This window comes from Otolemur garnettii, unplaced genomic scaffold, assembly GCF_000181295.1.
Source record: "Otolemur garnettii isolate 467f Iridium unplaced genomic scaffold, OtoGar3 scaffold00029, whole genome shotgun sequence".
Lineage (NCBI taxonomy): Eukaryota > Metazoa > Chordata > Mammalia > Primates > Galagidae > Otolemur > Otolemur garnettii.
In genome coordinates, this window is record NW_003852424.1 from 1,796,292 (window position 1) to 1,820,797 (window position 24,506).

At 39.5% G+C, this 24,506-nt stretch overlaps 1 protein-coding gene across 1 annotated transcript in view; it reads left to right on the plus strand.

Annotated features, from left to right (window-relative positions):
- The first annotated feature begins 17,273 nt into the window (after positions 1–17,273).
- The window catches only part of CERS3 (ceramide synthase 3), a 90,248-nt gene continuing 83,015 nt past the window's right edge, over positions 17,274–24,506 (plus strand). Inside the window, exon 1 of the mRNA XM_003788634.1 lies at positions 17,274–17,446. Within this exon, the coding sequence (XP_003788682.1) occupies positions 17,274–17,446 (173 nt within the window). The remainder of the gene's footprint in view (positions 17,447–24,506) is intronic.

The window sequence follows — 24,506 nt, forward strand, 5'->3', positions numbered from 1 at the left end:
AGGCATTGAGCCCCATTATCAAGCTTCTCATGCTGAAAGAAGAAACTCCTATAGCAGTGAAATGTAGGGAACACGGTGGGTGAGGAGGCTGTGGAGCTACAGGAGATTCTCTCATTAGTCTTCCTGAAGAATCTTTTTAAACTTAGTACTTTTGTTGTTTAAACCAGCCTGTCATCTCATTCTTTCCCATACCCAATAGATTAGGATAATAAGATAATGTTCTTATATAACATTTACCCAGTACTTTACTGTGTTCAGGTTATGTCTGTATACCTAATCTCCCTTAATCCCACAACAGGTTTTTTCAGTGGGTAGAGTTATCCCCATTTAACATTAAACGAAAGTTCAGAGAGATTGAGTTGCCCAAGATCACTCAGCAAAATAAGTGAAAGGAAAGACCCTCATATCCCGTAGCCTGACTCTCTCTTATGTTTTTAGGCTACATGAAAGACAGAGAGTTACATGTGGTGTGTAAAACACTGCACTCATTGACTTTTGTTTATTCCTTTGTCTTTTATGTTATTTTATTTATCAGCTACTAGCTTGCAGTTTGTATTATGGCCTTCTGAACCCCCCTTTAACCAGATGAGGTGATGGGAAAGCTACTGCAGTGCCCCTGAGCAGCACACAGGGGGTCTTTGCAGACACTAAGCCAATCTTTCAGTCTCTCAAATGAGAAAACTGAGACAGGACCAGGTGACTCACCATAGGCTCTTTGTGAGTCACTGGCAGTAGGTTCCCAACTCCCTTGCTTTGGTGTGGGCCACTTTCTTGTGCCTGACACTAATAGCAGAGTAAGATATGTGACTCACCAGGCCAGGGAGGAGCTTGCAGAGATGCACCTGTGAAGAGGAGCCAAGTACTTAGTAGCAGTTGGCAAGGAAATGCTGACCCGATGCTATTTGGAGTAACATTCCTTAACATTGCAACACCACTGCTTAGTTACCCAGTTGCTAATTTACATTCTAGTTTTTAATTTTTTAAATAGGAATTTGTGGGTTTTTTCCCTGTGATTTAAATTTTAGATTCATAAAGTAAACAACAACAACAACAACACAGGTAAAGGTGGGGAGGCAGAATTAGCAGTCCCATGTCACTTTCTCAGCTTCTCTCCCCAGCACCTTCCCCCCTTTCTTTGAACCCTTAGCTGTATATTCTCCTGAGACTTATTTGCCCTATAACTTTGGTTTATGTCCTTCTGACTTCAGTCATACCTGTTTTTCTGCATTTTTTTTTTCCATGTTACCAGTCTATGTCAACTTCTTGACTTACCTTCCTGGGTCCTGGTGGGATGTTACCAATCTTGCCAAGTTGATGATTGGGACTGAAATGAACCAGAGAATCAGTAACGATGGGGAGGCATCAGAAGGAATTATGTTCTGTTCAATACTATCTCCAGAAAATTCTTATTCTGTCCTATCTTTATTATCACCAGAATCTAAAGTCAATTTATAAGTAGATCTTAAGAGCCTGTCTCTCTACTGGCTAAGTACACTTTGTATTTTCTCTGAAATACAGATGATTCCAGTAGTTAGCTTTCTGTGTATATAAAAAGTCTGTGGTAAGTTTTCACATAGGTAACAAATTTGCTTTACTTCAAATCAGCCATTTGCCTTTGTATATGAAACATTTACTTGAAAAAAGCCTCTTAATAATATTAATATGAAGTAAATCCCCTTAATAACACCATTAGTTGGGGAGCACTAGATGTGTATTGGACAAACACTGATTTTCCTGGGTTTACTCAGGTGAAGGAATTTTATTTCCATGGCCCTCAGTCTCCTTATATCTGTAGGGCTGGGCTTTATGTTATATGATTTTTTTTCTTTTTTAAGAGACAGAGTCTTGTTCTGTTGTCCTGGCTAGAGTATAGTGGCCTGGTGATAGCTCACTGCAGGCTCAAACTACTAGGCTTAAGCCTCCTGCCTCAGCTTCCCAAGTAGGTAGGACTACAGATATATACCACCATCCCTAGCTATTTAAGAAAAAATTTATTAGAGATAGGGTCTCTCTATGTTGTCCAGCCTGGTCTGAAACTCCTGACCTCAAGTGATTCTCCCACCTTGGTTTCCCAAAGTGCTGTGATTATAGGCATGAGCCACTGCACTTAGCCTGGTTTTTAGAACAAAATTTGTTTTGTTGATTTAAATCATCAAATAAGAAAATAATTATAAATTTTTTGAATGTTGAATCAAGTGTAACAATATTTAAAAGTTTAAACCACCCAGAATTTTGCCATTTTAGTATATCAATTTTTTTCATATTTCTTTCTTGTTTTTATCTTTATATGTACACACATGCATACATATTTATAAAATAGTTTAATATGGCACAATAATATACCATTATATGATTATGGTATAGATATAACTTTGAATTTGGGTGTTTTTTAAATATGTATAAGCATTTTTCCATGTTGATAAATTTCATAATTTTTAACATTAGCTGAATATTATTACCTGAAGTTAACATTCCAAAATGTACTTAAAATTTTTGATTTTTAAAAAACTAATACTACTAACATTGAAGTATTACTTATTTACTATAGTTTTCTAAAAAATAAATTTGTCCAATTTTATGTAAAAAAGCCTATTTTTACATAGGCTTGAACATTTTAGGATTCTTAAGACGTATTATCTAATTTCCAAAAGGATAGCATTATTTGTGTTGCCACCAGTAATGTGGCACCAGTAATGTATGAGTGTAATAGCTTTACTATATCATAATTAGCACTGAATATTATTTTTAAGTAACTTCTAATTTAATCAACAGTAATTACAGAATTTTAGGAAATGGAATTTGATTTGGTTTCTCTCTTTAGAAGGGTAACTTTATGATATTTAATAGCTTGACTCCAATTTATCATTTAATAGACACATAACAAAGATTTATGAGGATTTACCCACTTAATCATACTAACAACCCTAGAGGGAGGTACAATTATCATCTCCATCTTATAAATGGGGCAACTGAGATCACACTAGTTGTCCAAATGCATAGGGCTAGTTAAGTGTCAGAAACTGACTGTAGACCCCAGGATCCAGGCTTTGAAGTCCACATGGTTGACCACTGTGTTATACTGCCCCCACTAATTTGTATTTAGCACTTACTGTTTGTATACTTACTGTACCAAGTTAGGGATGTTGCTGTGAGCCATACAGATGTAGTCCCTGCCCTCGTGGGAGTCAGACTTCAATCAAACCAATGTCCAAATCTATAATTAGAAATTTAATACATGCTACTAGGAAAAAAATGGGGATTGAGGACTGCATCTAACAGAAGTACTTCACTTAGCTTAGGGAACCTCGGGGAACTGGGGTCCTAGGAAGTCTCGATGTGGATCTTAAAGCACTTAAATGAAGACTTGAGAGATGGAGGCAGTGGAAGAGGGTGAAGGGATGAGCAGAACATTCTAGGCAGAAGGAACAGGCTATCAATATGCCTTAATGTTTCCAATGAGCCAGCTATCACGTTAACAGAACCTTAACTTTTTGCTCTCTAGAATCAGAAAGCAGACCTGCTGTTTGCAGTATCAGAGAGTGAGGGGAAGGGTGAAGACATGAAGTGACTGGAAAGAGGGCAGGAGCCATCACCCACGGCTGTCCTGTAAGCATCTCAGTGACAGGAGAGTGCACAGGCAGAGGCAGGTAGGGAGCTGCCTTCAGACACGACATGCTCATTTGGGACAATAAGCCCACGCCTGTGGCAGAACCTTCCCCAGATGAAGTTTCTTCTGAACACAGCAGCAGACAGTAACACTGCCTGGAGTTTTGTAGGAATTAAGCTTCATTGGCTCAAGATGTAAGTCAAGAAAGGGATGGGGGATGGCAGCCTAGATCACAGCATATTGTGGGATCAAAGCCATGGGAAACACAGCTTGAGGAGGAGAGTGCTAGGGAATAGCTCTGGCCTGAAAAGGAACCTGCCCCATATAGATGCCAGATGCCCAATTGGCATTTTAGAGGTATGTTAGTTTTGCCAGGAAAATACCTGATTTGTGTTTAGTAACAATAAAAAAGTTTTGCCCTCATGGAACGTGATAGCTGGCTCATTGGAAACATTAAGTTTAGGACTGATGGGAGCAAAAGGACAGAGTGACATCTTCCTGAAACCCAAAAGTTATCTGTGAGCAAGCAAAATAAAGCAAACTCTGCAAACAGTGTTGGGAAGGGAAAATGAGAGGGCTCTCCCTCCTCGTTTGAATTGCAGAGGTCCTTTGCTCTAGAACCCCTCCACCTGTGTTATCTAGTGTTAGCATAAGCACATAAAGGTGGCTGGACTTTCCCATCAAGGCAGACTTTGTCCAATCAGGACTGGAGTAACAAGGCTAGGAAGAAGTCTCAAGAAGAGAGGAATAGCAGGTGTTAAGAAGCAGTCACGACTCCTGGGGTCGTGAGCACCCAAGGAAGAGGCTCCCCTGGGGCTGAGGTGCAGAACCTCTTAGAGAGGAGTCCTTACAATGTCAGCAGAACTTACTGGAAACCAGCCCTCTGGAGAACTCTTCATTAGCAGCCATCTCACAAAAAGCATTGTGCCGAAAGCCCCCAAGGGAAGAATGAGGATCTGCTGGCTGCTGGAGCTCTTCACCATGAGGGCTCCAGAATCAGGCAGCAATGTCTCTTCACCACCCTCTATTGACAAAACTTCAGGGCCAGCTGGTCAAGGAAAAATATGTAAAGGGATTGGACCCATTTTCCTAGAGCAGGCAAAAAAGGGTGAGAGGCATTAAAGAAGCCTTGAGGCAGAGCAAAGACTTGTGCCTCACCACCCGGAATCCTAATGCCCCCCTCACCCCACTGACTTGGAAGAGGTCCCTGATTTATTTATTTTTATTGTGTTATAGGCATTCTTTATATTTTCTAGATAAAAAGTTCTTTAAAAGTATTATAAATACTATAAATATTTTCTCCCAGGCTATAGTTTGCTTTTTTATTCTCTTAATGGTATATTTTGATGAGCAAAATTCTCCAGATTTTATAATCTAGTTGGAAGCAATATAAAGTTTGGTTCTTACCTACATCTTTATATTCGTCTCTGTATATTATTAGAGTTACAGTCTAAGCTCTCATAATGAGGAAAAACCAAAGTTCAATGACTTTAGTAAGATATTCATTTCTCTTACATGTAACAGTCCAGATATGAGGGCATGTAACCAGGGTTTCAGAGACTGCTCCTGTCCTGTCATCTCCATCTCAAGTTATCAGGAAGGAAGAAAGAAACCATGAAATGCAGTTTGGTCTTTATGGAGACCCAGACATAGTCACACATACCCTCCTCCATCAGGGGAGGCTGCCTCATGTGCCAGATGCCGGGTGCCTGTGCGAAGCACTGTAGAGGCATGGGTCTAACAGGTAGAATAAACGGATACTTGGGGACATCCTGATAACCTTAAATGACATCTCTGAAGTGAGACCATGGTTTTGTTACAAATACTTATGAATTTTCTTTTTAAAATTCTCCAAGTGTGGCTGGGTGTGGTGGCTCATGCCTGTAATCCCAGCACTTGGGAGGCCAAAGTAGGTGGATTGCCTGAGCTCACAGGTTTGAGACCAGCCTGAGCCAGAGTAAGACCCCGTCTCTAAAAATAGCCAGGTGTTGTGGCAGTGACTGTAGTCCCAGCTACTCAGAAGGCTTGAGCCCAAGAGTCTGAGGTTGCTGTGAGTGGTGAGGCCACAGCACTCCCCGCAGGGTGACAAATTGAGACTGTCTCAAAAAAAAAAATTCTCTCAGTCTCTTCTTATTTCTTCAAGTCTTTAAATTGATGTAATTATAAAATTTAATATAAGAGATTTCCTTAAAACAATTTTTTATCTTATAGTAAGTTAACTAGTCCTCTACACTAAGGACTTCACTTCAGTTTTGTTGCAGCTATAGGCCAAGGCATTTACAGGGCTTTTACATCCTGCTACCCATGATAAACATCCTTCAGGTTTCAGTTGTTCTGTCATTTGTATTATCTTATTCATCTGAAATAGCATGATTTAAAATGCTTTCAGAATTGGGGTTTGCAGTTGGCTCTGTCCTTACTGTTGTGTGTGGAAAGCAAGTCGTTCTGAGGTTTTCCTTTGTGTTTCTCTCAGAGGCATAACCAGTTTTTTGGGGTGGGTTTGTGGAGTTCATCCCAAAGAAAGCACACACAGACTAAATGTGGATAAACATGTTTACTTGACCCTTGAACCAAATTTTTTTTTTTTTTGAGACAGGAGTCCCATGTCACCCTCAGTAGAGTGCTATGGCGTCACAGCTCACAGTAACTTCAAACTCCTGGGCTTAAGAGATTCTCTTTATCCAATGTACACAGCCCTACTTTGAAACTAATTCATAGCTTTTATAGGAATGTCATAACCTAATTATAGCCTTAGAATATGGGAAGGGGGTGGGAGGGGGAGGTGAGAGGGGATGAGGGGAGGGAGGGACATTGGTGGGGTCACCTCTATGGTTTATCTTACAAGGGTACAAGTGAATCTTTCTAAAAGCAGAGTATGAACATTTTAACTCAATAACTAAGAAAATGACATGAAGGTTATGTTAACCAGTTTGATGAGAGTATTTCAAAATGTTTATGAAAACAGCACACTGTACCCCATGATTGCATTAATGTACACAGTTATGCTATAAAAAATAAAACAATAAAAATTTTAAAAAAAGAGAGATTCCCTTGTCCCAGCCTCCCAAGTAGCCCACCACAACACCTGGCTGTTTTTCTGTTGCAGTTGTCATTGTTGTTTAGCTGGCCCGGGCTGGGTTTGAACCCGCCAGCCGGGGTGTATGTGGCCAGTGCCATAACCACTGAGCTACAGGCACCGCCCCCATGAACCAAATTTTAAGAATTGTTTTATAACTAATAAAAATGAGATTGCTTGTAGATAATCCAGTTAGATATAATATTTGGATATAGCATTAGATTGTTCAAAAATGAATTTTAACCCAGTAAGTCTACCATTCATTCAACAAAGACTTATTTAGTTATCTACTCGGTGGTAGACACAGTAGTGTCAACTCTGAGTAAATAATAGTGACACAAAAGACTAGGTCCTGCTCTTATGGAGCTGACTTCCTCTTCACCAGAGAACTCTGGCCTAGCTAAAATCTAATTGGTCGCCCAGTCCCCCAAAGCTCCCACCAACTGGCACGTCCTCCTACCATAATACTGCTGCTCAGATTATGAATGGCATTCAAGACTATCCTTCTTTCACTTTAGCACTCAAGAATTTACCTGTACTTCAGTTTGATTTGTTTTGATTCCCATCTCTTGTCACTATTCTCTCTCTGACAGAGGTTTTTTTCCTGCAGAAATATTTTCTTGTCTCTGTCCTCTTTCTGAGAGATATGTTCTATAGAGATAGCTTCTAAGCTGATGTGGGATTTCCAGGAGGGACTGGATAGATGATTACCGGAAGCTGGCCAACCTCTTAATCCTGACTTAGAGTTCTTACTGCAGGGAAAGTTTGAGTGCCGTATTTTTTTAATACTATACAAAAAGTTGCTTTAAAGAGAGATAAACTTGTGGCCCATATGACTTTATTTCTTCAGTCCTAAGGTCAAATGTTATGGTATCCTTTGGAGGAAGTAGCTCAATAGGCTTCATTTACCCTATTTGGTTCAGAAAATAATGACTTTAAATCATTATATTTGCTATATTGTCTTCTTGTAAACTTTCGGTAGGTGGAGTTGAAAATTGCATAGCAGTAGCAAGTGGGAGAACGCAGCTGGGTAGTGCTGGCGTCTCATTCCTAATACTGCCCCCAAAGCACAGAGAAATAACTGCAGGCATTTTTCTTGCAAATATTCATTGTTTTTAAAAGTACTTCCTGATATTTTTATATAACTAAAAATGGCAATTTCTTCAGCTATTTTGATATAAGTAAAAATTGCAGTACTTAGAGAATGTACAAAGGATGAGAAAAGGGCTTTGAGTAGTTGAAGAGAACAATAGGATCTGGGAATGACCACAGAGTAAGTAGGTGCATTAGCCTTCAAGATAGTATTGAGCAGAGGTGTTGAAGAGTCATCAGCGGAGTTTATTTTCACATTACCAGAAACGTCTAAGTTGTGCTGAATGAATAAAGGTGAGATGCCGGTTAAGCATTTAATGTGAGGCAATGGGTTTCTCAGACTAACCAAAAAGGAATGTGTCACAGCATTGCTAATGCTTAGGAATTTTTTAAAACTGTAATTTACAGGGTTTTAAAAATGAGGGCTTTTAAAAATTGTCCTTTCCATTGTCAAAGTATGGGGATACTTAAGACAGTTAACCCAACATAAAGTTATCACTGTGGAGGTCAAATGTCTTGTCACCTAACAAGCATCTTTTAAGTCTGTGTCAGGGAACAAGATGTTAAGCATTGACTGTGAATGCCACTGTCTGACTGGAAACAAGCAAAGCAAGCGCAGAAATGGGAGAGACAGAAAGAAAGAGAAGGGGCCAATGAATGTGCATTGTCAGCAAACTGAGGCCAGAGGCTAAACAGAGGGGAAAACTCCCACATGCTGCAGGCTGCCTACTTCTCAGTTATCTATCTTAAAAGCAGCCATTTCTGCAAGATTTAGAAGACTCAACTAGAGCTGTCAGCTTTCCTCAGGGGAGGGTGTGGAAGATTCGAGGTGTGTCAGCCCGTGTTCTTGGTTGTAGGTTTGCAGTCCCCAACCTTTGGGACACGGACTGGGACCAGTTTGTGGCCTATTAGGAAGAGGACAGAACAGCTGAAGGTGAGCAGTGGGAGACTGAGTGAAGCTTTATTGGCATTTACAGCCACTTCCTGTCTCTCACATCAGCACCTGCGCTCTGTCTCCTGTCAGAATGGTGAGGCATTAGATTCTCATAGAAGGGCAAACTCTACTGTAAATTTGCATGTGAAGGATCTGGGTTGTGTGCTTCTTATGAGAATCTAATGCCTGATGATCTGAAGTGGAGATGTAATGTGCTTGAATCATCCCAAAACAATTCTCCCCTGTACCCCCATCCATGGAAAAAATTGTCTTCAATGCAACTGGCCCCTGGTGCCAAAAGATTGGGAACTGCTATTGTAGGCAATAGAACCCACCTGTTTCTTATTACCTTGAACAAAAGAATTCCTGGGAGGTCACTCACATCATTGAAGAAAGGCTGATGGATTAGACATGGATGACAGTGGAAACTAAGGCAATCAGGAAGGTGCGGTGACAGCTGTCTTTTCAGCAGCAGCAGTAGCAGCCTTCACAGGATGCCATCGGCTGCTGTGGGATAGCACTGTCTGTTAGCCAGGAAAGCATCTGATTATCCAGGCCTGTGTCCAGGTGCCTCTCATGGCAGGAGAGGCACTGCACCACTCCACACATACTGGTAATTTTCCCTGACTACTGTGAGGGCTACATGCTGAGCTATCTCCAAAGTGGTACATCCAGTACTACTGGTCAGGGAAAGGTGACTCTAGTCTAAAGGATGCCAGAAGTGGTGGGTATGGGTTGGTAGAGGCTGTGGCCTTAAGAGAAGCCATGGAGAGGCCACAGGAATGTGACTTCTTTCTCTTTTTTTATGTGAATTTTTTTCCTATTATTTCTTTATATCTCTTTTTTTCTTCATTTCAAAATCTTAAGGGGGTATAAATGTTTTAGGTTACATGGATCATTTTGTAATGCTTTGGTCCTGGTTATAGGTGTACCTGTCACTCAGGTAGCATTCATAGTACCCATTAGGTAGGTTTTCTCCCTCCCCCCTTCCTCCATGGTTGATCTCCTCTGAGTTTTATTTCCTTCTGTGCACATGCACTCATTGGTTAGTTCCAATTTAATAGTGAGTACCTGTGGCATTTGTTTTTCCATTCTTGTGAAACTTCACTTAGGAAAATGATCTCCAATTCCATCTAGATTGTTGCAAAAGGCATTAGTTCATCCTTTCTTATAGGTGAGTGGTACTCCATAGTACATACATACCACGTTTTGTCAACCCAGTCATGAATTGATGGGCACTTGGGTTGATTCCACTTGGGAATTGTATTGCAGTAAACATTCCAGTGCAGGTGTCTTTTTGATGAAAAGTCTTCTTTTCCTAGGGGTAAATACCCAATAATGGGAGTGTTGGATCAATGGTAGGTTTGCTTCTAATTTTTTGAGGAAACTCCATACTGTTTTCCATAGAAGTTGTACTAATTTGCAGTCCCACTAACAAACAATGGATAAGCATTTCTTTCTCTCTGCATCCATGCCAGCATTTATTATTTTTGGACTTTTTGATAAAAGCTTCCAAGCTGGCTCTGGGGATTTCAGGGGCAGAGCCACCCATATAGTGGGGAGCTGTTTTGCCAATGTGGCAACTCCTGATACCTAGTTGCACAGGCAGGGATTTGTCTCAGTGGCCCAGGGTCCATGTAGGTAGGCCAGTGCTGCTGGTTGGCCATGGTTCTCCATTCACACCTAGGCCTCACCAAGGCAGTCATCCCTGGCTTCCCAAGTAGTGCCTGTGGTATCTGGAGTTTCTCTTCTGTTTGCTGCCACACCAGAGAGGAGGTGTGCTCAGCCCTGAGTGACAGGGCATGACATGGGAGAGAGTCTCTTCCCTCCTTGGCCTGGTGGAGTTGAGGGGGGCATGCAAAGGAAGACTGAATCTTGAGCAGACCTGGCTTTGTGCCCCAGAACTATCAGGATGGCATTGGTTGCAGGAACCTCAGATTGAGAGTACCAGATCTCTGCTCTCCAGTGGAATGTCTCTGCATAGACTTTGAGCAGCTCTCTGGTTGGCCCAGAGGTCTGCAGTGCAGGAGTGAGACCCCACACAGATTGAGCTGCCTATAACTTTTGTTTCTCTCCTAATAGACTGTGTCCCCTCAGGTTGCTTCTATTCTGCTCTCTTCGCCTCTTGCCATCAGTGTGAACTGTATTGGGACCCCCAGCCTAATCACTGAGATGGTAGGTGATGCTTGTGAATGAAAATCAGCCACCACCCTGTTTGACTGAGTTGGCAGATGCTATAATGAGCTATAGAGTTGTTCTCCTGTCAGTGGTCAATGCTTTCAGGAAAGCACCAACTACAGGGATATTTTTTGTGTCTGTGATGAGCTCTAGTCCTTCAAGTGGAGGATTTGAATGCCCCAGGCTTTGAGAGAGGCCATGGAGCCCCTAGGGGGGTTGACTCCACCACAGCAGAGGTGGGTGGATGAGCCTGGAAGGCTTTGCAAAGCCTCAATCAGGCTCAGAGATTGTTTTCCTGGCTGCTACAGGGAGCCACTGGGATGGATGCTTCCCTAGATCACCACTTCTTGGACCCCCGCAGTGGGCTCCCTTGCCTTCCAAGTCCAACTCCCACTCCCCTCACCCTGTGTCCCCCAGCAACCTGCTCGAGTCCAGGGGGCACAGTATCTGGCCACAAGTCTGACCTGCTGGCATGTGTATATGAGACACATGGGCAGGCAGGGAACTCCCAAATTGGACACCCTGGATCCACTGCACACCCTCTAGGGGAAAGGCACAGGTCCCAGTCTCCATGAAAACCTCAGACTAGAAGATGCACCAGCTGCGAGGAGGCTGCAGCTCACCCAATTCTCAGCTCAAACTGCTCTTCTGGTTGCAGTGGGTGGGGAGGAATGAGGAAGGACAAGAGTCTGAAAGTTGGCTCTCCAGTCTCTTGGGTTATTCTCCTTGGAGGGGAACCCTGCATGGAATGTTGAAGCTCTGGGTTCATGCAAGTTCTCCCCACAATTCCTTGGTCACTGCATTGCTTGGGCTCAAGGGGTAGAGAAGCTGCCAAGTAACTTGGTAGCCTGGTGATCACTGAAGGAGTGCAGTGGGGAGAAAGGGATGCTCCCATGCCCCTCACTGTGCTCTCAGCACCTCTGGTTTTGCTTCTTACCAATGTATTTTTTTTCCTTTACCTTTTTCCTTCTCTGCTTTGCAATTTTCCTCCATGAGGTCCCCAGCAAGCTCTAGCACTTCTTTCTCTGACCTACACCTGGACTGTGCCCCTCTCCTTTATCTGAAACCCTTCCTTCCCTCCACAATGGTCAAGCAAGTGATGTCTCAACTCTAGTCAGCCTTCTTGTCCCCCATTCCCAGCCACCTGAATTTTTACTTCTTGTCCAGTAGACTGAAGTGGCATAGAGCATTAGAGGAGAATGCCTGTCCCAGTTCTCTTTGCCTCCTTTTTCTCTCTGTTTAGCCTCTGATCTCATCTTGAGAGAAGACAAAGGAGAAGAGGGGCAGCCTGGGTTATTAAGGCCCAGAGCTCAAATACGGGTTTATCAATGTCCTTATCAATGTCCACTCATCATCTTCCTACTCAAGGGGCTGTCATCTGAGAGAGACACTTCAGGAGAATTTGATTTTGCTTTTAAAAGCATGCTAGTTTTCCTTATGGAAAGCCAAAAACTTTAAAGTTGTGCCAAGTCCTAACCTGGATAGAGTCTTTCTTTCATTTATTTTATTTTATTATTACCATTTTTTTGTTTGTGTACCTGACCTTGACTTGGATGAATATAGAAGGCAAAACTTAAGCTCCATAAATGAAATAATATTCAACTCTAGCATGAAGTCCAGGATAAGGCATGGATTAGAAGGTATAAGGGTTAAATGCTAATAAAGTGGAAGGGGCTTCTTACTTTTTTAAAAAAATGTAATTCATATACTAAACAATTCATCCATTTAATTTGTGCAATTCAATACTTTTAGTATATCCACAGCATTGTGCAACCAACACCACATTCAATTTTTAAACATTTCACCATCTCAGAAACTCTGCACCTATTAGAAGTCACTCCCTTTTTTATCTCTCAACTGTCCAGCCCCAGCTTGCACCCTAAGGAATTGCTGGCTGACCCGTTTCTATGGATCTGTCTCTGCTGAACATTTCACATAAATAGGACCATTTGTTTGATATGTGGCCTTTTGTGTCTAACTGCTTTTATTTAACATAATATTTTTAAGGGTCATCCATGTTGTAGCATTAATCCTTTTAACTTTCTTGACTACATACCTAGGAGCGGAATTGCCTATCTTATGGTAACTCTAAATTTAACATTTCAATGAATTGCCAGACTGTTCTCCATGGCAACAGAATCATTTCACTTTCCCACCAGCAAGGTCTGAGGGTCCCAATTTCTTCACATCCTCCCAACACTTACTTTATGATTAAGCCTCCCTAGTGGATGTGATGGAGGCCTCTCAAGTTTCATTTCTCTCCTGGCTAATGATGCTGAACATCTTTTCATCTGCTTCCTGGCCATTTCTATATCTTCTTGATAAAATGCCTATTCAGATCCTTTGCTCTTTTTTTTTTTTTTGCAGTTTTTGGCCAGGACTGGGTTTGAACCTGCCACCTATGGCATATGGGGCCGGCTCCCTACTCCTTGAGCCACAGGCACTGCCCCCTTTAATCATTTTTAAACTGGGTTGTTTGTCATTTGTTATTGATTTATAAGGGTTCTTTTTATTTTTTATTGCCCAGGCTAGAGTGCTGTGATGTCATAGCTCATAGCAACCTCAAACTCCTTGGCTCAAGGGGTCCTCTTGCCTCAGCTTCCCAAGTAGCTGGGACTACAGGCATGCACTACCATGTCCTGCTAATTTTTCTACTTTTAGTAGAGATGGGATCTCACATTGCTCAGACTAATCTTAAACTCCTGAGCTCAAGTAATCCATGTACCTTGGCCTCCCAGGGTGCTAGGATTATAGGTGTAAGCTACTGTGCTCAGCCCTTATCAGGGTTCTTTATAGTATAACTACAGAACCTTTATCAGATGTAATGACCTTCAAATATTTCCTCCCATTTATGGATTATCTTTTCACTTTCTTGCAAGTTCTCTGTTTTTTCTTTTGTTACTTGTACTTCTAATGTCATACATAACAAGGCTTTTCCTAACGCAAGGTCACAAAAATTTACTCCTTTTTTCTTTCTTTTTTTTTTGCAGTTTTTGGCTGGGGCCAGGTTTGAACCCACCACCTCCAGTATATGGGGCCATCACCCTACTCCTTTGAACCACAGGGGCCGCCCAACTCCTCATTTTTTTTTAAGAGTTTTTTCATTTTAGCCCTTATCCTTAAGGTCTGTACTTTGTTTTAATTTTTGTGTATGGTGTAAAGAAAGGATTCTTAATGCTTTTAAAGCTGCAGTAATTGATTTTTGGTGGCAGCACATGAAGAAAGTATGAATAATATAGATTTATAAGTTTGGAATATCAGTTTAGACTATATTTTTCAAGGGGTGGTCCTCAACTTTTGAGTTCTTTCCATCTCCCTTTAAATATTTTAAAGGGCTGTTAGGTATTAAAATTACTATGGCTTTTAACAGATCTTGATTCATTGCTTGCATGTAATTGTTTAGAATGTTACCTCCCATATAACCATTATAAACTATCTGACTGGTTCTATTTCATACTGCACAAAATACACATAATCTGTATTGCCTTGAGTTATGCTGTAGGAGTGAGAAAACTATTTTGTATAATGATTATTATAACAACATTAGGGGAAAACCCTAACTCATTGCCACTGCTATTTGTTCCCTGAGTCATTACACATCAAATTTGGAGCCAGTAAAGTAATGATCATGCTGATGTAAACTTTCAGGAAGAAAATATCTTTGCCCTCGTAGGAGTATTTGGTTGTGATGCAGTGAGGGAAACAGACCTGATACAAGGTTTGTCCCTTACAGAGAGACTTCCAGGGTCTCTACTGGTTTCTCTGTAGGAACTTTGAATTTTGACTGGAGTTTCATTCAAAGACTTGTGCCTGATGTTGTCCTAAGCTGTATTTGGGCATGTACTTCAAAATAGATTTCTCTTAATTCCCTCTTTTGGTCAGTTATGCCAGATGGTCCAGGCTGCCAGACTTGAAGCCTCATTTATCCTCCTAACAAGCCATCAGTTCTTCCTTCCTAACAACTCTGCAGTGGGTTCTCACTGCCCCTTCCCTACCCAGATCCACATTAGTTCCTACTCATTTTTAAGCTTCCTAAAGTTCAGAGTAACCCCCTCACTCCTTTCTTTTCTGTAACCCCAAAGCCCAAGAGGAAATTTTTGTTAAATCTTTGTTAATTACCTTTGATCTGCCATATTTGCACAGTTTTACAACTCTATAAATGGGATTTACCCTCCCCCTCAAGGTAGAGATTATAGTAAAAGGGTAATTCATGAAATAGAAGGTGGCCAGCAGATTAACAAGCTGTGGTATATGTATACCACGGAATACTGTTCACCCACAAAAAAGATGGAGACTTTACATACTTATTATTAACCTGGATGGATATGGAACACACTATTCTTAGTAAAGCATCACAAGAATGGAGAAATCCACAAGAATCCTATGTACTCAATTCTGATATGAGGACAATTAAGGTCCTAGTACACAGTGGGCGGTGGGGGATGGGGAGAGCTTGGAAGGAGGGAGTGGGTGAGGGCTCAAGGGGTGTGGTACACCTTTTGGGGGCAGGACACAAATGTAAGAGGGTCCTTATCTAACAAAAGTAGTCAATGTAACCTGGTTCTGTGTACCCTCAATGAATCCCCAACAATAAAAAAGAAAAGAATGTGGTCTTTCTCCGGGAAAAGAAATAAGGACTAGACTCCCTTTGTTCCCTCCAGCTTAGGTCCTACAAAAGACTTTACAGCCAGTATCTTCAATTTCCACCACTGTTCTAGCCAAGCCTCCCCATGTCTGGCTGCAGCTTTTGCTGTAAGGTCCTGATTACTCTCCATCCCTAGAATGTACTCCACACATTGCCAGCAGAGCTGCTGTGTGTGTGCCTGGGTAAGGGTGGAGGTGGCGGTGGATCTAATAGATCTAATTTGTCAAAGATGGGTAGCTCTGAAATCCAGCCCTCATCCCACTAGGCTGAAGAGATGCATCTGCCCAGAAAGAGCACCTGCCTCTGATCAGCACACACACACCATAGGCGCTCTCAGAGGACCTGGCTGCCCATGTGACCTTTCTGACCATCTTATTTCTCTACCCTTTAGTGGTACCCTTCAGTGGGTCCTAATAGCCAAAGTCTAAGTTCCTTCAAATGGAATACAAGTAAACTCTCTAGGACCTAGCCTGCCTGTCTCATTTAATGAGAATGACCATATAATTTATTGTCCAAACAGGAATTTATGAGAATGACCATTTAATGAGAATGACCATATAATTTATTGTCTAAACAGAAATACTTTTGCAAGAAAGGATGAGCTATTAATAATCATGCCAGGACAGACTACTTGGGCCTCTATTTGTAACCCACCATTCCACGCCTTGGTTTCTTTCTCTGTAGTAGTACCAAACTGACAATAGTTATTCATGTGTACCTTATAATTTCCAGATCAAGAAGTTTTGATGCAGTTATTTTGAACTTCTTGTTGTGAATCTAAGGTAATTTTGACTCCTTTTTCTGATTAAACATTAGAAGATAAAATTAAAACATCTTCGAGGTCAAAATGCCAAAACCAAAATGATCATGGTCTAAACAGTGAGAATAAAACATCTAATTTTATGCTATTCTATGTTTCTCGGTTAATTGATCATAGTACTTTTTATCCATAAAGCATCTATTCTCTCTTCCCCAGTTTTCTGCTTTCTCCTGGTTTATTTTCACTTACTGTTCAATACATCACAAGGACTATCTGTTCCAATTATCTTTTCCTGACACTTCCTGGGTGGGCTCAGGCCCATCATCTTGTATGTATCTTTTTTATTGTACCAACAAAAATTTCATGAAAGTCAACTTTTCAGGCCTCCCTTGCCGACAAGACTATTAGTTCCTCAAGATAGAATCTCTGTCTTCTTAGTTTTTATGTCCTCAGTGCCTGTCATAGTGCTTCACAAATAATAGAATCTCAATAAATATCGGTTTAAAAGGACTAATTTGAACTTCTTGTTGTAATATGAAATTAAATGTGCCTCTCTTTTATCTCTTAGAGAATTTCTCAGCATACTAGTGAAGATTTACACATATTTAAAGCTTCAGAGGGTTAACTTTTGGTATGCTGAAGTTGTGGGACCTATTGTTGATTTATTTGTTATGCTGTAGAATCATTTAAGAGGAAAACACATTCCTATAATACTCTTATATGTTCTGCCGAAAGTGTGAACAGTGATATGTTAAACTTCAGTTTACCATGCCCTAAACCAAAACTGGTCTGAGAATATTGGAAGAATTATTCATGCTTAATGTGACAAAGGGTCATGAAACAAATTAAATAATAGTAGTCCATTCTTGCCTTATTTTCAAAACTCTCTGGTGTTGGTATTTTGAGTGAAGGTGCCCGACGTTATCCCAATATTAAATGTTTGTTTTAGAAGTCTAATGTCTTCTTTTCCATTTTTCTAGAATGTTCCAGACATTTAAAGAATGGTTCTGGTTGGAAAGATTCTGGCTTCCTCCAACAATAAAATGGTCAGATCTTGAAGATCATGATGGACTTGTCTTTGTAAAGCCTTCGCATTTATACATAACAATTCCATATGCTTTTCTCTTGCTGATTATCAGACATTTATTTGAAAAGTAAGTAGTATTTGTGTGTCCTTCCTTCTCATGCCTCTTCTTTGCACCAATGATAGAATAATAGAGTCTTACACTTGGTGAGATCTTTAAAGAACCTGTTATTGACGAGACTGATGGAATCAAGTGCACTTTAAATGTGATCTATAGACTGAACAAGAAAACATTAGAAACATGGATCCCATTGAATGCTTTGGTTTTGCAGTGAATTGAGATCGAGAGAGGTTAAGGACCACAGAGCTTATTAGTGTCAATGACAGTGCAGGAGACCAGTCCAACTCCCATGCTTCCATATGCCCTCCCAGAAAGACAGTGGTAGAAGAGTTGGGATGTGTTATCATCCTATAATGCCTACATAGGAACAAAAATAGCTCATTAAAGACCAAACCAATGGTCTTCTGTTGCATAGTTTATTTAAAGATTTATTTAAAGCTTTAATAGCTGCTCTTCATTTCAGAGTATAATATAATCAAAGAAAGAATATCAGTTCGCTTTTTCAGAAAAAGTACACTTTTCTTTTTCTTCCTCTTGTCTTCATTTAAATAGATATTATTTCCAACCTCTTTATCAATATCGTGTTTTAGTTTATCATAACTAATGTTATGATAGCAGCAGATAAATGTTCATCTATAATCTCCATAGTTCTCTTTGTTGAAAAAACTATTTTATCACATTAATTCATTTGGAGGAAAACAATATTCAAATGTCAAGAGTTGGAAAAACTTAAGACAAAATCTGGTACAGATCATTTGTCCAAGACCAACTGTAATGGAGATCATATGTTTATAACCATTTGCAGGGTTCTTATCTCAAGAGTTAGTTTGACCAACTCTGTTTCACGAATTCTCCAAAGGTTCTTTGTACAAATAACAACTTCACTTGGGCCAAAAATGTGCTATTGCTATTTGGAGGAAAAGGAAGCCTCTGGATACCACTAAACCCTAGCTGAGAACATTTGAAAATGTGCTTCCTTTTTGATAGTTAATTCTATTTTTTACTCGCTTATTAGATTTGTCAAAGAATGCATAAGTGAATAAAGCAGAATTTACCGCTACACTTCAAAATTAGCAAATTACTCCTTATTATTCTGAAACATTTGCTTTTCTTGCATTGTGTCTGGTGGTGTTTGAATTTGGCATCCAGGTCCATTATTTATTTCCACTACAGATCTCCTAGTTTTCAGTGGACAGCTCCATTTTTCACAGTTTGTCCAGAACTGTGAGCCAAAATATTCTTTTGGTTGCCAAAGCAGCACAGCTGTGGAGGACGAGCTTCTTATGTCTTAGTCTTGGCCTCTCCAACAATAATCAGGAAAAACTCCAATCCTTTTCTAACTCCTAGGACTGTTGTTACTTCTTCTCAAGGGATTAAGTATACTCTTTATCTTTTCTATCTCCTTATAAATTTAACTCCCAATAACTTACCCTTAGTTTTTCTCATTGCGTGACACTACAGAAAACTATGTGTTGCTGCAGTAGTCTTGCATTTCTTTGAATGCAACAGAAGGAAGGAAATTTAATAGGGAGAGAAATCATACTTTATAGAACAGGTTTATATTTTTTCTAGGGCTTCCATATTATTTATCATATATCAAACCATTTATGTAATGAATAAAATATCACTTATACCTTGCATTTGAATAGGAACTTAGTTTAAGACCTATATAAAATCCCAAGTGGTAAGATCTCAGTGTTCAGGTGAGGAAATGAGAGATGAATGACTGGCAAAAATCAAAAAACATGTGAGGGATGGATCTGGGACTTGAACCCACATGCTGTGACTCCAGGTTTGGGATTGTTGCATTTTTATTTTTTTACTGTATCAGTACTTCTTGGGCTTTTGTAGTAAAATCCTACTGATAGAAGACAGTAAACGAATAGCTCTTGGAAACAAACAAGACAAAGGTTAAAGAGATAGCAAATGTGAAATTTTTGTAACTATCTTCAAAATTCACGTAAATTAGATAAATTATATTTCAGCATACCCTATGATATATTTACCATAAGAAAGCTTTCTTCTTTTGTCTTAACTGTATTTATGCTGTATCTTTTTGTTCTATAAAGTGACCAAGGGTTGCAATTTGGCTGGCTCATTGTCCTTTAGCATTAACCAAGAGATTTAAGGTCAGGAAGTAATGTCGCCAGAAAAGCAAGAAAAGCAAGAACGGAGACAAAGAACATATAAAAAACAAAGAGGTAGATAATTTGAAAGTAAACAACATTTGCTTTTGTATTTAGGATTTCCTTTCCTTGAAAGTTTTAGTTTGTGGCTTATGTTTTGATTTTGGGGGGATAGGGTAGATCCACACTAGTAGTTTCTAATTAGTTTACTACGCATTCCTTTTTTTTTTTTTTTAGAGACAGAGTCTCACTTTATCACCCTCAGTAGAGTGCGGTGGCATCACACAGCTCACAGCAACCTCCAACCCCTGGGCTTAGGCAATTCTCTTGCCTCAGACTATAGGCGCCCGCCACAACGCCCAGTTATTTTATTTTATTTTTTTTTTGAGACAGAGTCTTACTCTGTGCCTTGAATAGAGTGCAGTTGTGTCATAGCTCACAGTAACCTCAAACTCTTGGGCTCAAGAGACCCTCTTGCTTCAGCCTCCCAAGTATCAGGGACTACAAGTACCTGCCACAATGCCTGGCTACTATTTCTATTTTTGGTAGAGATGGGGTCTCACTCTTGTTCAGGCTAGTCTTGAACTCCTGAGTTCAGGCGATCCACCCACCCTGGCCTCTCAGAGTGCTAGGATTACAAGCGTGAGCCACTGAACCCAGCTTCTATGTATTCTTTTAAGTGTCTGAAGCATAATTTAAAGAAGATCTAAACTATTTGCATTTCAACATTTGTGGAAAAACATATTATCTCAGAATAAATTGTGGTCCCAAAGATCCAAGGCAGCAGTGAAGGTGGTAAAAATCAGAAAGTCACCTTTTTTCTTTTACTTAATTGTACAGTGAGTAGATTATGCACATTAGACTTTATTTGAGATCAATATTGCTCCAGGTACTTTGTTCTCATATAAAAACTCTGAAAAACTCTGCTCTCAGAGCCTCTGAATCCTTAGGAAAGAGAATCCATTTTATGTAATAAGCTATCATATCTATTTAGGAGAAGAATTTAAATTTAGCATACTTAATATCTGCCTAGGCATACATTCTATCTGCCTAGGCATGTATTCTATAAAAAATATTAAAAATAAAAAGAGATCTGGGATTTCTGGGCTTTTGGCCCCCCAGTGGAAATGATGGGGTGCTGGACAAAGTAGGGTCTGTCTAGGTGTCTAGATGAGGCTGTCTGAAGTCTCAGTTCTGCAATAGTAGCAAACCCAAGGGGCTCATTCCCTGGTAATTAACCTAACTTTGAACCATTTACTGGAAGCAGAAGTTCACCATCCTTTTTTCTTTCTCTGGCACTTTTTTTTTCTATTCCATATGAAAAAAATGAAAGTTTAGGCAAGCAAATCTCTAAGGTATCTTCTATGGCTAGCTAAGACTCATAAGTTTCCTTCTGCTTTTAGTTCAGTTTATCAAATATTTATTGCACTTCTTTGTTCTCTCCCTTTTCTATTCTAATTTATCTATTTATCTACATTTATATAGGTAAGGTGATTGATTTCTTAGATTTATTTGAAAAGGAAGTATACAACTGTGTTAGACAACTCTATGTACATACTCGCTGTTGTATTAAAATATGTTATTTCTATCCTTGAAGTTAACAAAGAGAACCATATTTCTTTTTCTTATTTGAATTAATTATATATGTATATTTGTTCCTCATATCAATAAGTATGCTATGGATCTATACGCGTATCCACATGTGTATACTTATCCATGTACTTATAAGACCCTCCAGAGGAATGTTATTCTTCATTTAGCTTTGAGATAAGCTTGATTTACTTACTACTTAAATTTTCTTTGGTTAAATTATATTTAGCTTTTTTATTTTTCTAAATTCTTTATTTCTGGGATAACATTTAGTGAATATGACTGAGAACACTACCATGTGAAGCCATTTCATATTTCTGTTATTCTACTGGTAAAGACAATGGCTGTTCAGTTTACAAAAAATTTTCAGCTAGTAGGTTGAAAAAATGAACCAATGTGATTATTTATCCAAAGCACTATCCAATCTTTTTTATTATGTGATTTAGTTAATTTTAACTGTGTCTTAGTTTTGGGGGAATTTTTGGACCTTTTTTAATAAGTCGTTGTATATATTTGAAGGGGAAATTCATCATATTATTCAAATCATAGCATGTTGTTTGTGGTCTGTATAAGAGTACTTGAGTGATTTATTTGAGTTACTTTTTCATTAATTACCTTTTATCCCTATTCCCTACTCCCTTTCTTCTTCCTGCTGTGTTTTGTGTATTTTTGGTGGTTTTTTATTTATATCACGCAGTAAAATAATGCTTTATATACATGTATTGTTGGTTGACATAAGTGGTATGGTGTTAAGAGTAAAGATCTCTGAAAACTCTATCTCCATAAAATGATTAGAGACTAGAAAAATTAATCAGAGTTAACTTTTTTTGGAATTAGGGATTACTCAAAGGCTTACAGTAACCAGGTGTTGTTATTAAGAAACACAGCTTAAGGCTCGGCGCATATAGCTCAACCAGCTAAGGCACCAGCCACGTACACCTAAGGTGGTGGGTTTGAATCCAGCCTGGACCCACCAAACAACAATGATGGCTGCAACCAAAAAATAGCCGGGCGTTGTGGTGGGTGCCTGTGGTCCCAGCTACTTGGGAGGCGGAGGCAGGAGACTCGCTTGAGCCCAGGAATTGGAGGTTGCTGTGAGCTGTAATGCCACGGCACTCTACCTAGGGGGAAAGCTTGAGGCCCTGTCTCAAAAAAAAAAAAAAAGAAACACAGCTTAATCTTGGAAAGAACAGCAAGCTTTTTGTCACTTTTAACTTGCCCTGCTACTGTCCTTCCCTCTCCACCTTGGTGATAGCTTTGAAAAACCAGCAGCCCACAATTACAGTAGAAACCAACAGCCTGGCAGCCATTGAAGAGATCAGAGCAGAGCTGGAGGTCCTACAAGGTATCATTACAAGAGAGTTGTCATTACCTGACCAGTCTGATGGTTCTCTGGAGGACACTTCTCATGAAGCTGCCTTTATTTGACCTGACTTAGAGCTAATTCAGTGAAAAAGGGCTAATCTAGCCCTTTCCCTGAGGGGGTTTGTCTAAAACAAATAGAGGCAACTGATTAACTTCACAACTGCCTGAGCCAAACTAACCAAAAAGCTAAAAAGGAAAAACTGAAAAATTAGATATCAAAGGAGGCTTTGAAAACCTTGACATGTTCTTGGAAATCTAGAAGGCCACTTTTATTAGTAGGGATTTGCACAAGTCCAGGGCTATCTGTATGTTCAAGAAAGACTTGGGATAGCCCCAAGCCCAGGAAGTGAAGACTAAGACAGAGTTATATATTGACTGGCTGAGCACTGAATCTGTGTGCCAACATGTACATAGAGCCTTTCAGGAAAGACTGAGGCACTTACAGTTTCCAGACATTTAAGGAAATCTTTGTCTAATCATTAGCTGACCACTAAGCTAACATAATAGAGACCTAAGAGCTCATATATCACAAAGACTTTATGAATTGGTTCAAAAGAGACAACTAAACAGACATCAAAATTAATAAACTCTGGGGAGGAGAAATAATCTGGTTCTCAGAGTTGCCACATTATGGTATTTAAGATGTCCAATTTTCAACAAAAACTTACAAGACATGTAAAGAAACAAGAAAGTATGGCCCAATGCCCAGGAAACAGCAATTACTAGCCAAGTATCCCTGACAAAGCCTAGCTGATTTATTAGACAAAGACCTTAAATCAGCTATTTTAAATATGTTCTAGAGAAAACTATGTTTAAAGACTAAAGGAACATATGAAAACAATGTACCATCAAATCAATAAAGTGATAGAAATTATAAATTATAACAAAGAACCAAATAGATGTTCTACAATCAAAAAGTACAAAGACTGAAATGAAAATTTTGCTAGAGGGGCTCAAAGCATATTTGAATAGGTAGAAAAAAAAGTTGGAGTCTAAGGAACAGAGAAAAATGAGGAAAAATAAAAAGTCTTAGAGATCTGCATATCAATATATACATAGAATTCCAGAAGGAGAGGAGAGAATTCAGAGGTCAGAAAAAAATATGTGAAGAAATAAAATGGCCAACATTTTTCCTAAATTTGATAAAAAAAAATATGATTCTTCATATCCAAGAAGCTAAACAAACTCCAAGTATAATAAACTTGAAGTGAGCCACACCTAGATATGTTATAATCTGTCAAAAGCCAAAAACAAAAAGAAAAATCTTAAAAGCAGCAAGAAAAGAGCAAGTCAGCACATACAAGAGATTCTCAATATGATGAGAGACCATGAAGGCCAAAGACAGTGAAATAATATATAAAATAAGTGCTGAAAGAAAAAGCCTGTCAACCAAGAAAAACTATCCTTCAAAATGAAAGAAAAATTAAGACGTTCTCAAATAAATAAAAGCCAAAAGAATTATTACTAGGAGACTCAGCATACTGAAGTGAGAGTACACAAGACAGTAACTCAGACCCACATGAAGAAATAAAGAGCACCAGGAGAGGCAACTATATAAGAACATGACGAGATAGTAATACTTTTTTCTATCTGATTAAAAAGATATTTGCATAAAATAATAATCATAAGTCTTAGCTGATCAGAACACAATTTATGGAGATGTAATTTTTGATAATAATAGCATAAAGGAGGGGGACAGGGAGTTTTTTATTCTATTTAAATTAGTAAGATATTAATCTGAATTAGGATATTATAAATAAAGATGTTAATTATAATCCCCAAGTCAATCACTAAAAAAATTAACTTTTAAAATAATAAAACAGGCTTGGCGCCTGTGGCTCAAGTGGCTAAGTAAGGTGCCAGCCACATACACCTAAGGTGGCAAGTTCAAATCCAGCCCAGGCCCACCAAAACAACAATGACGGCTGCAACAAAGAAAATAGCTGGGCATTGTGGTGGGCGCCTCTGGTCCCAGCTACTTGGAAGGC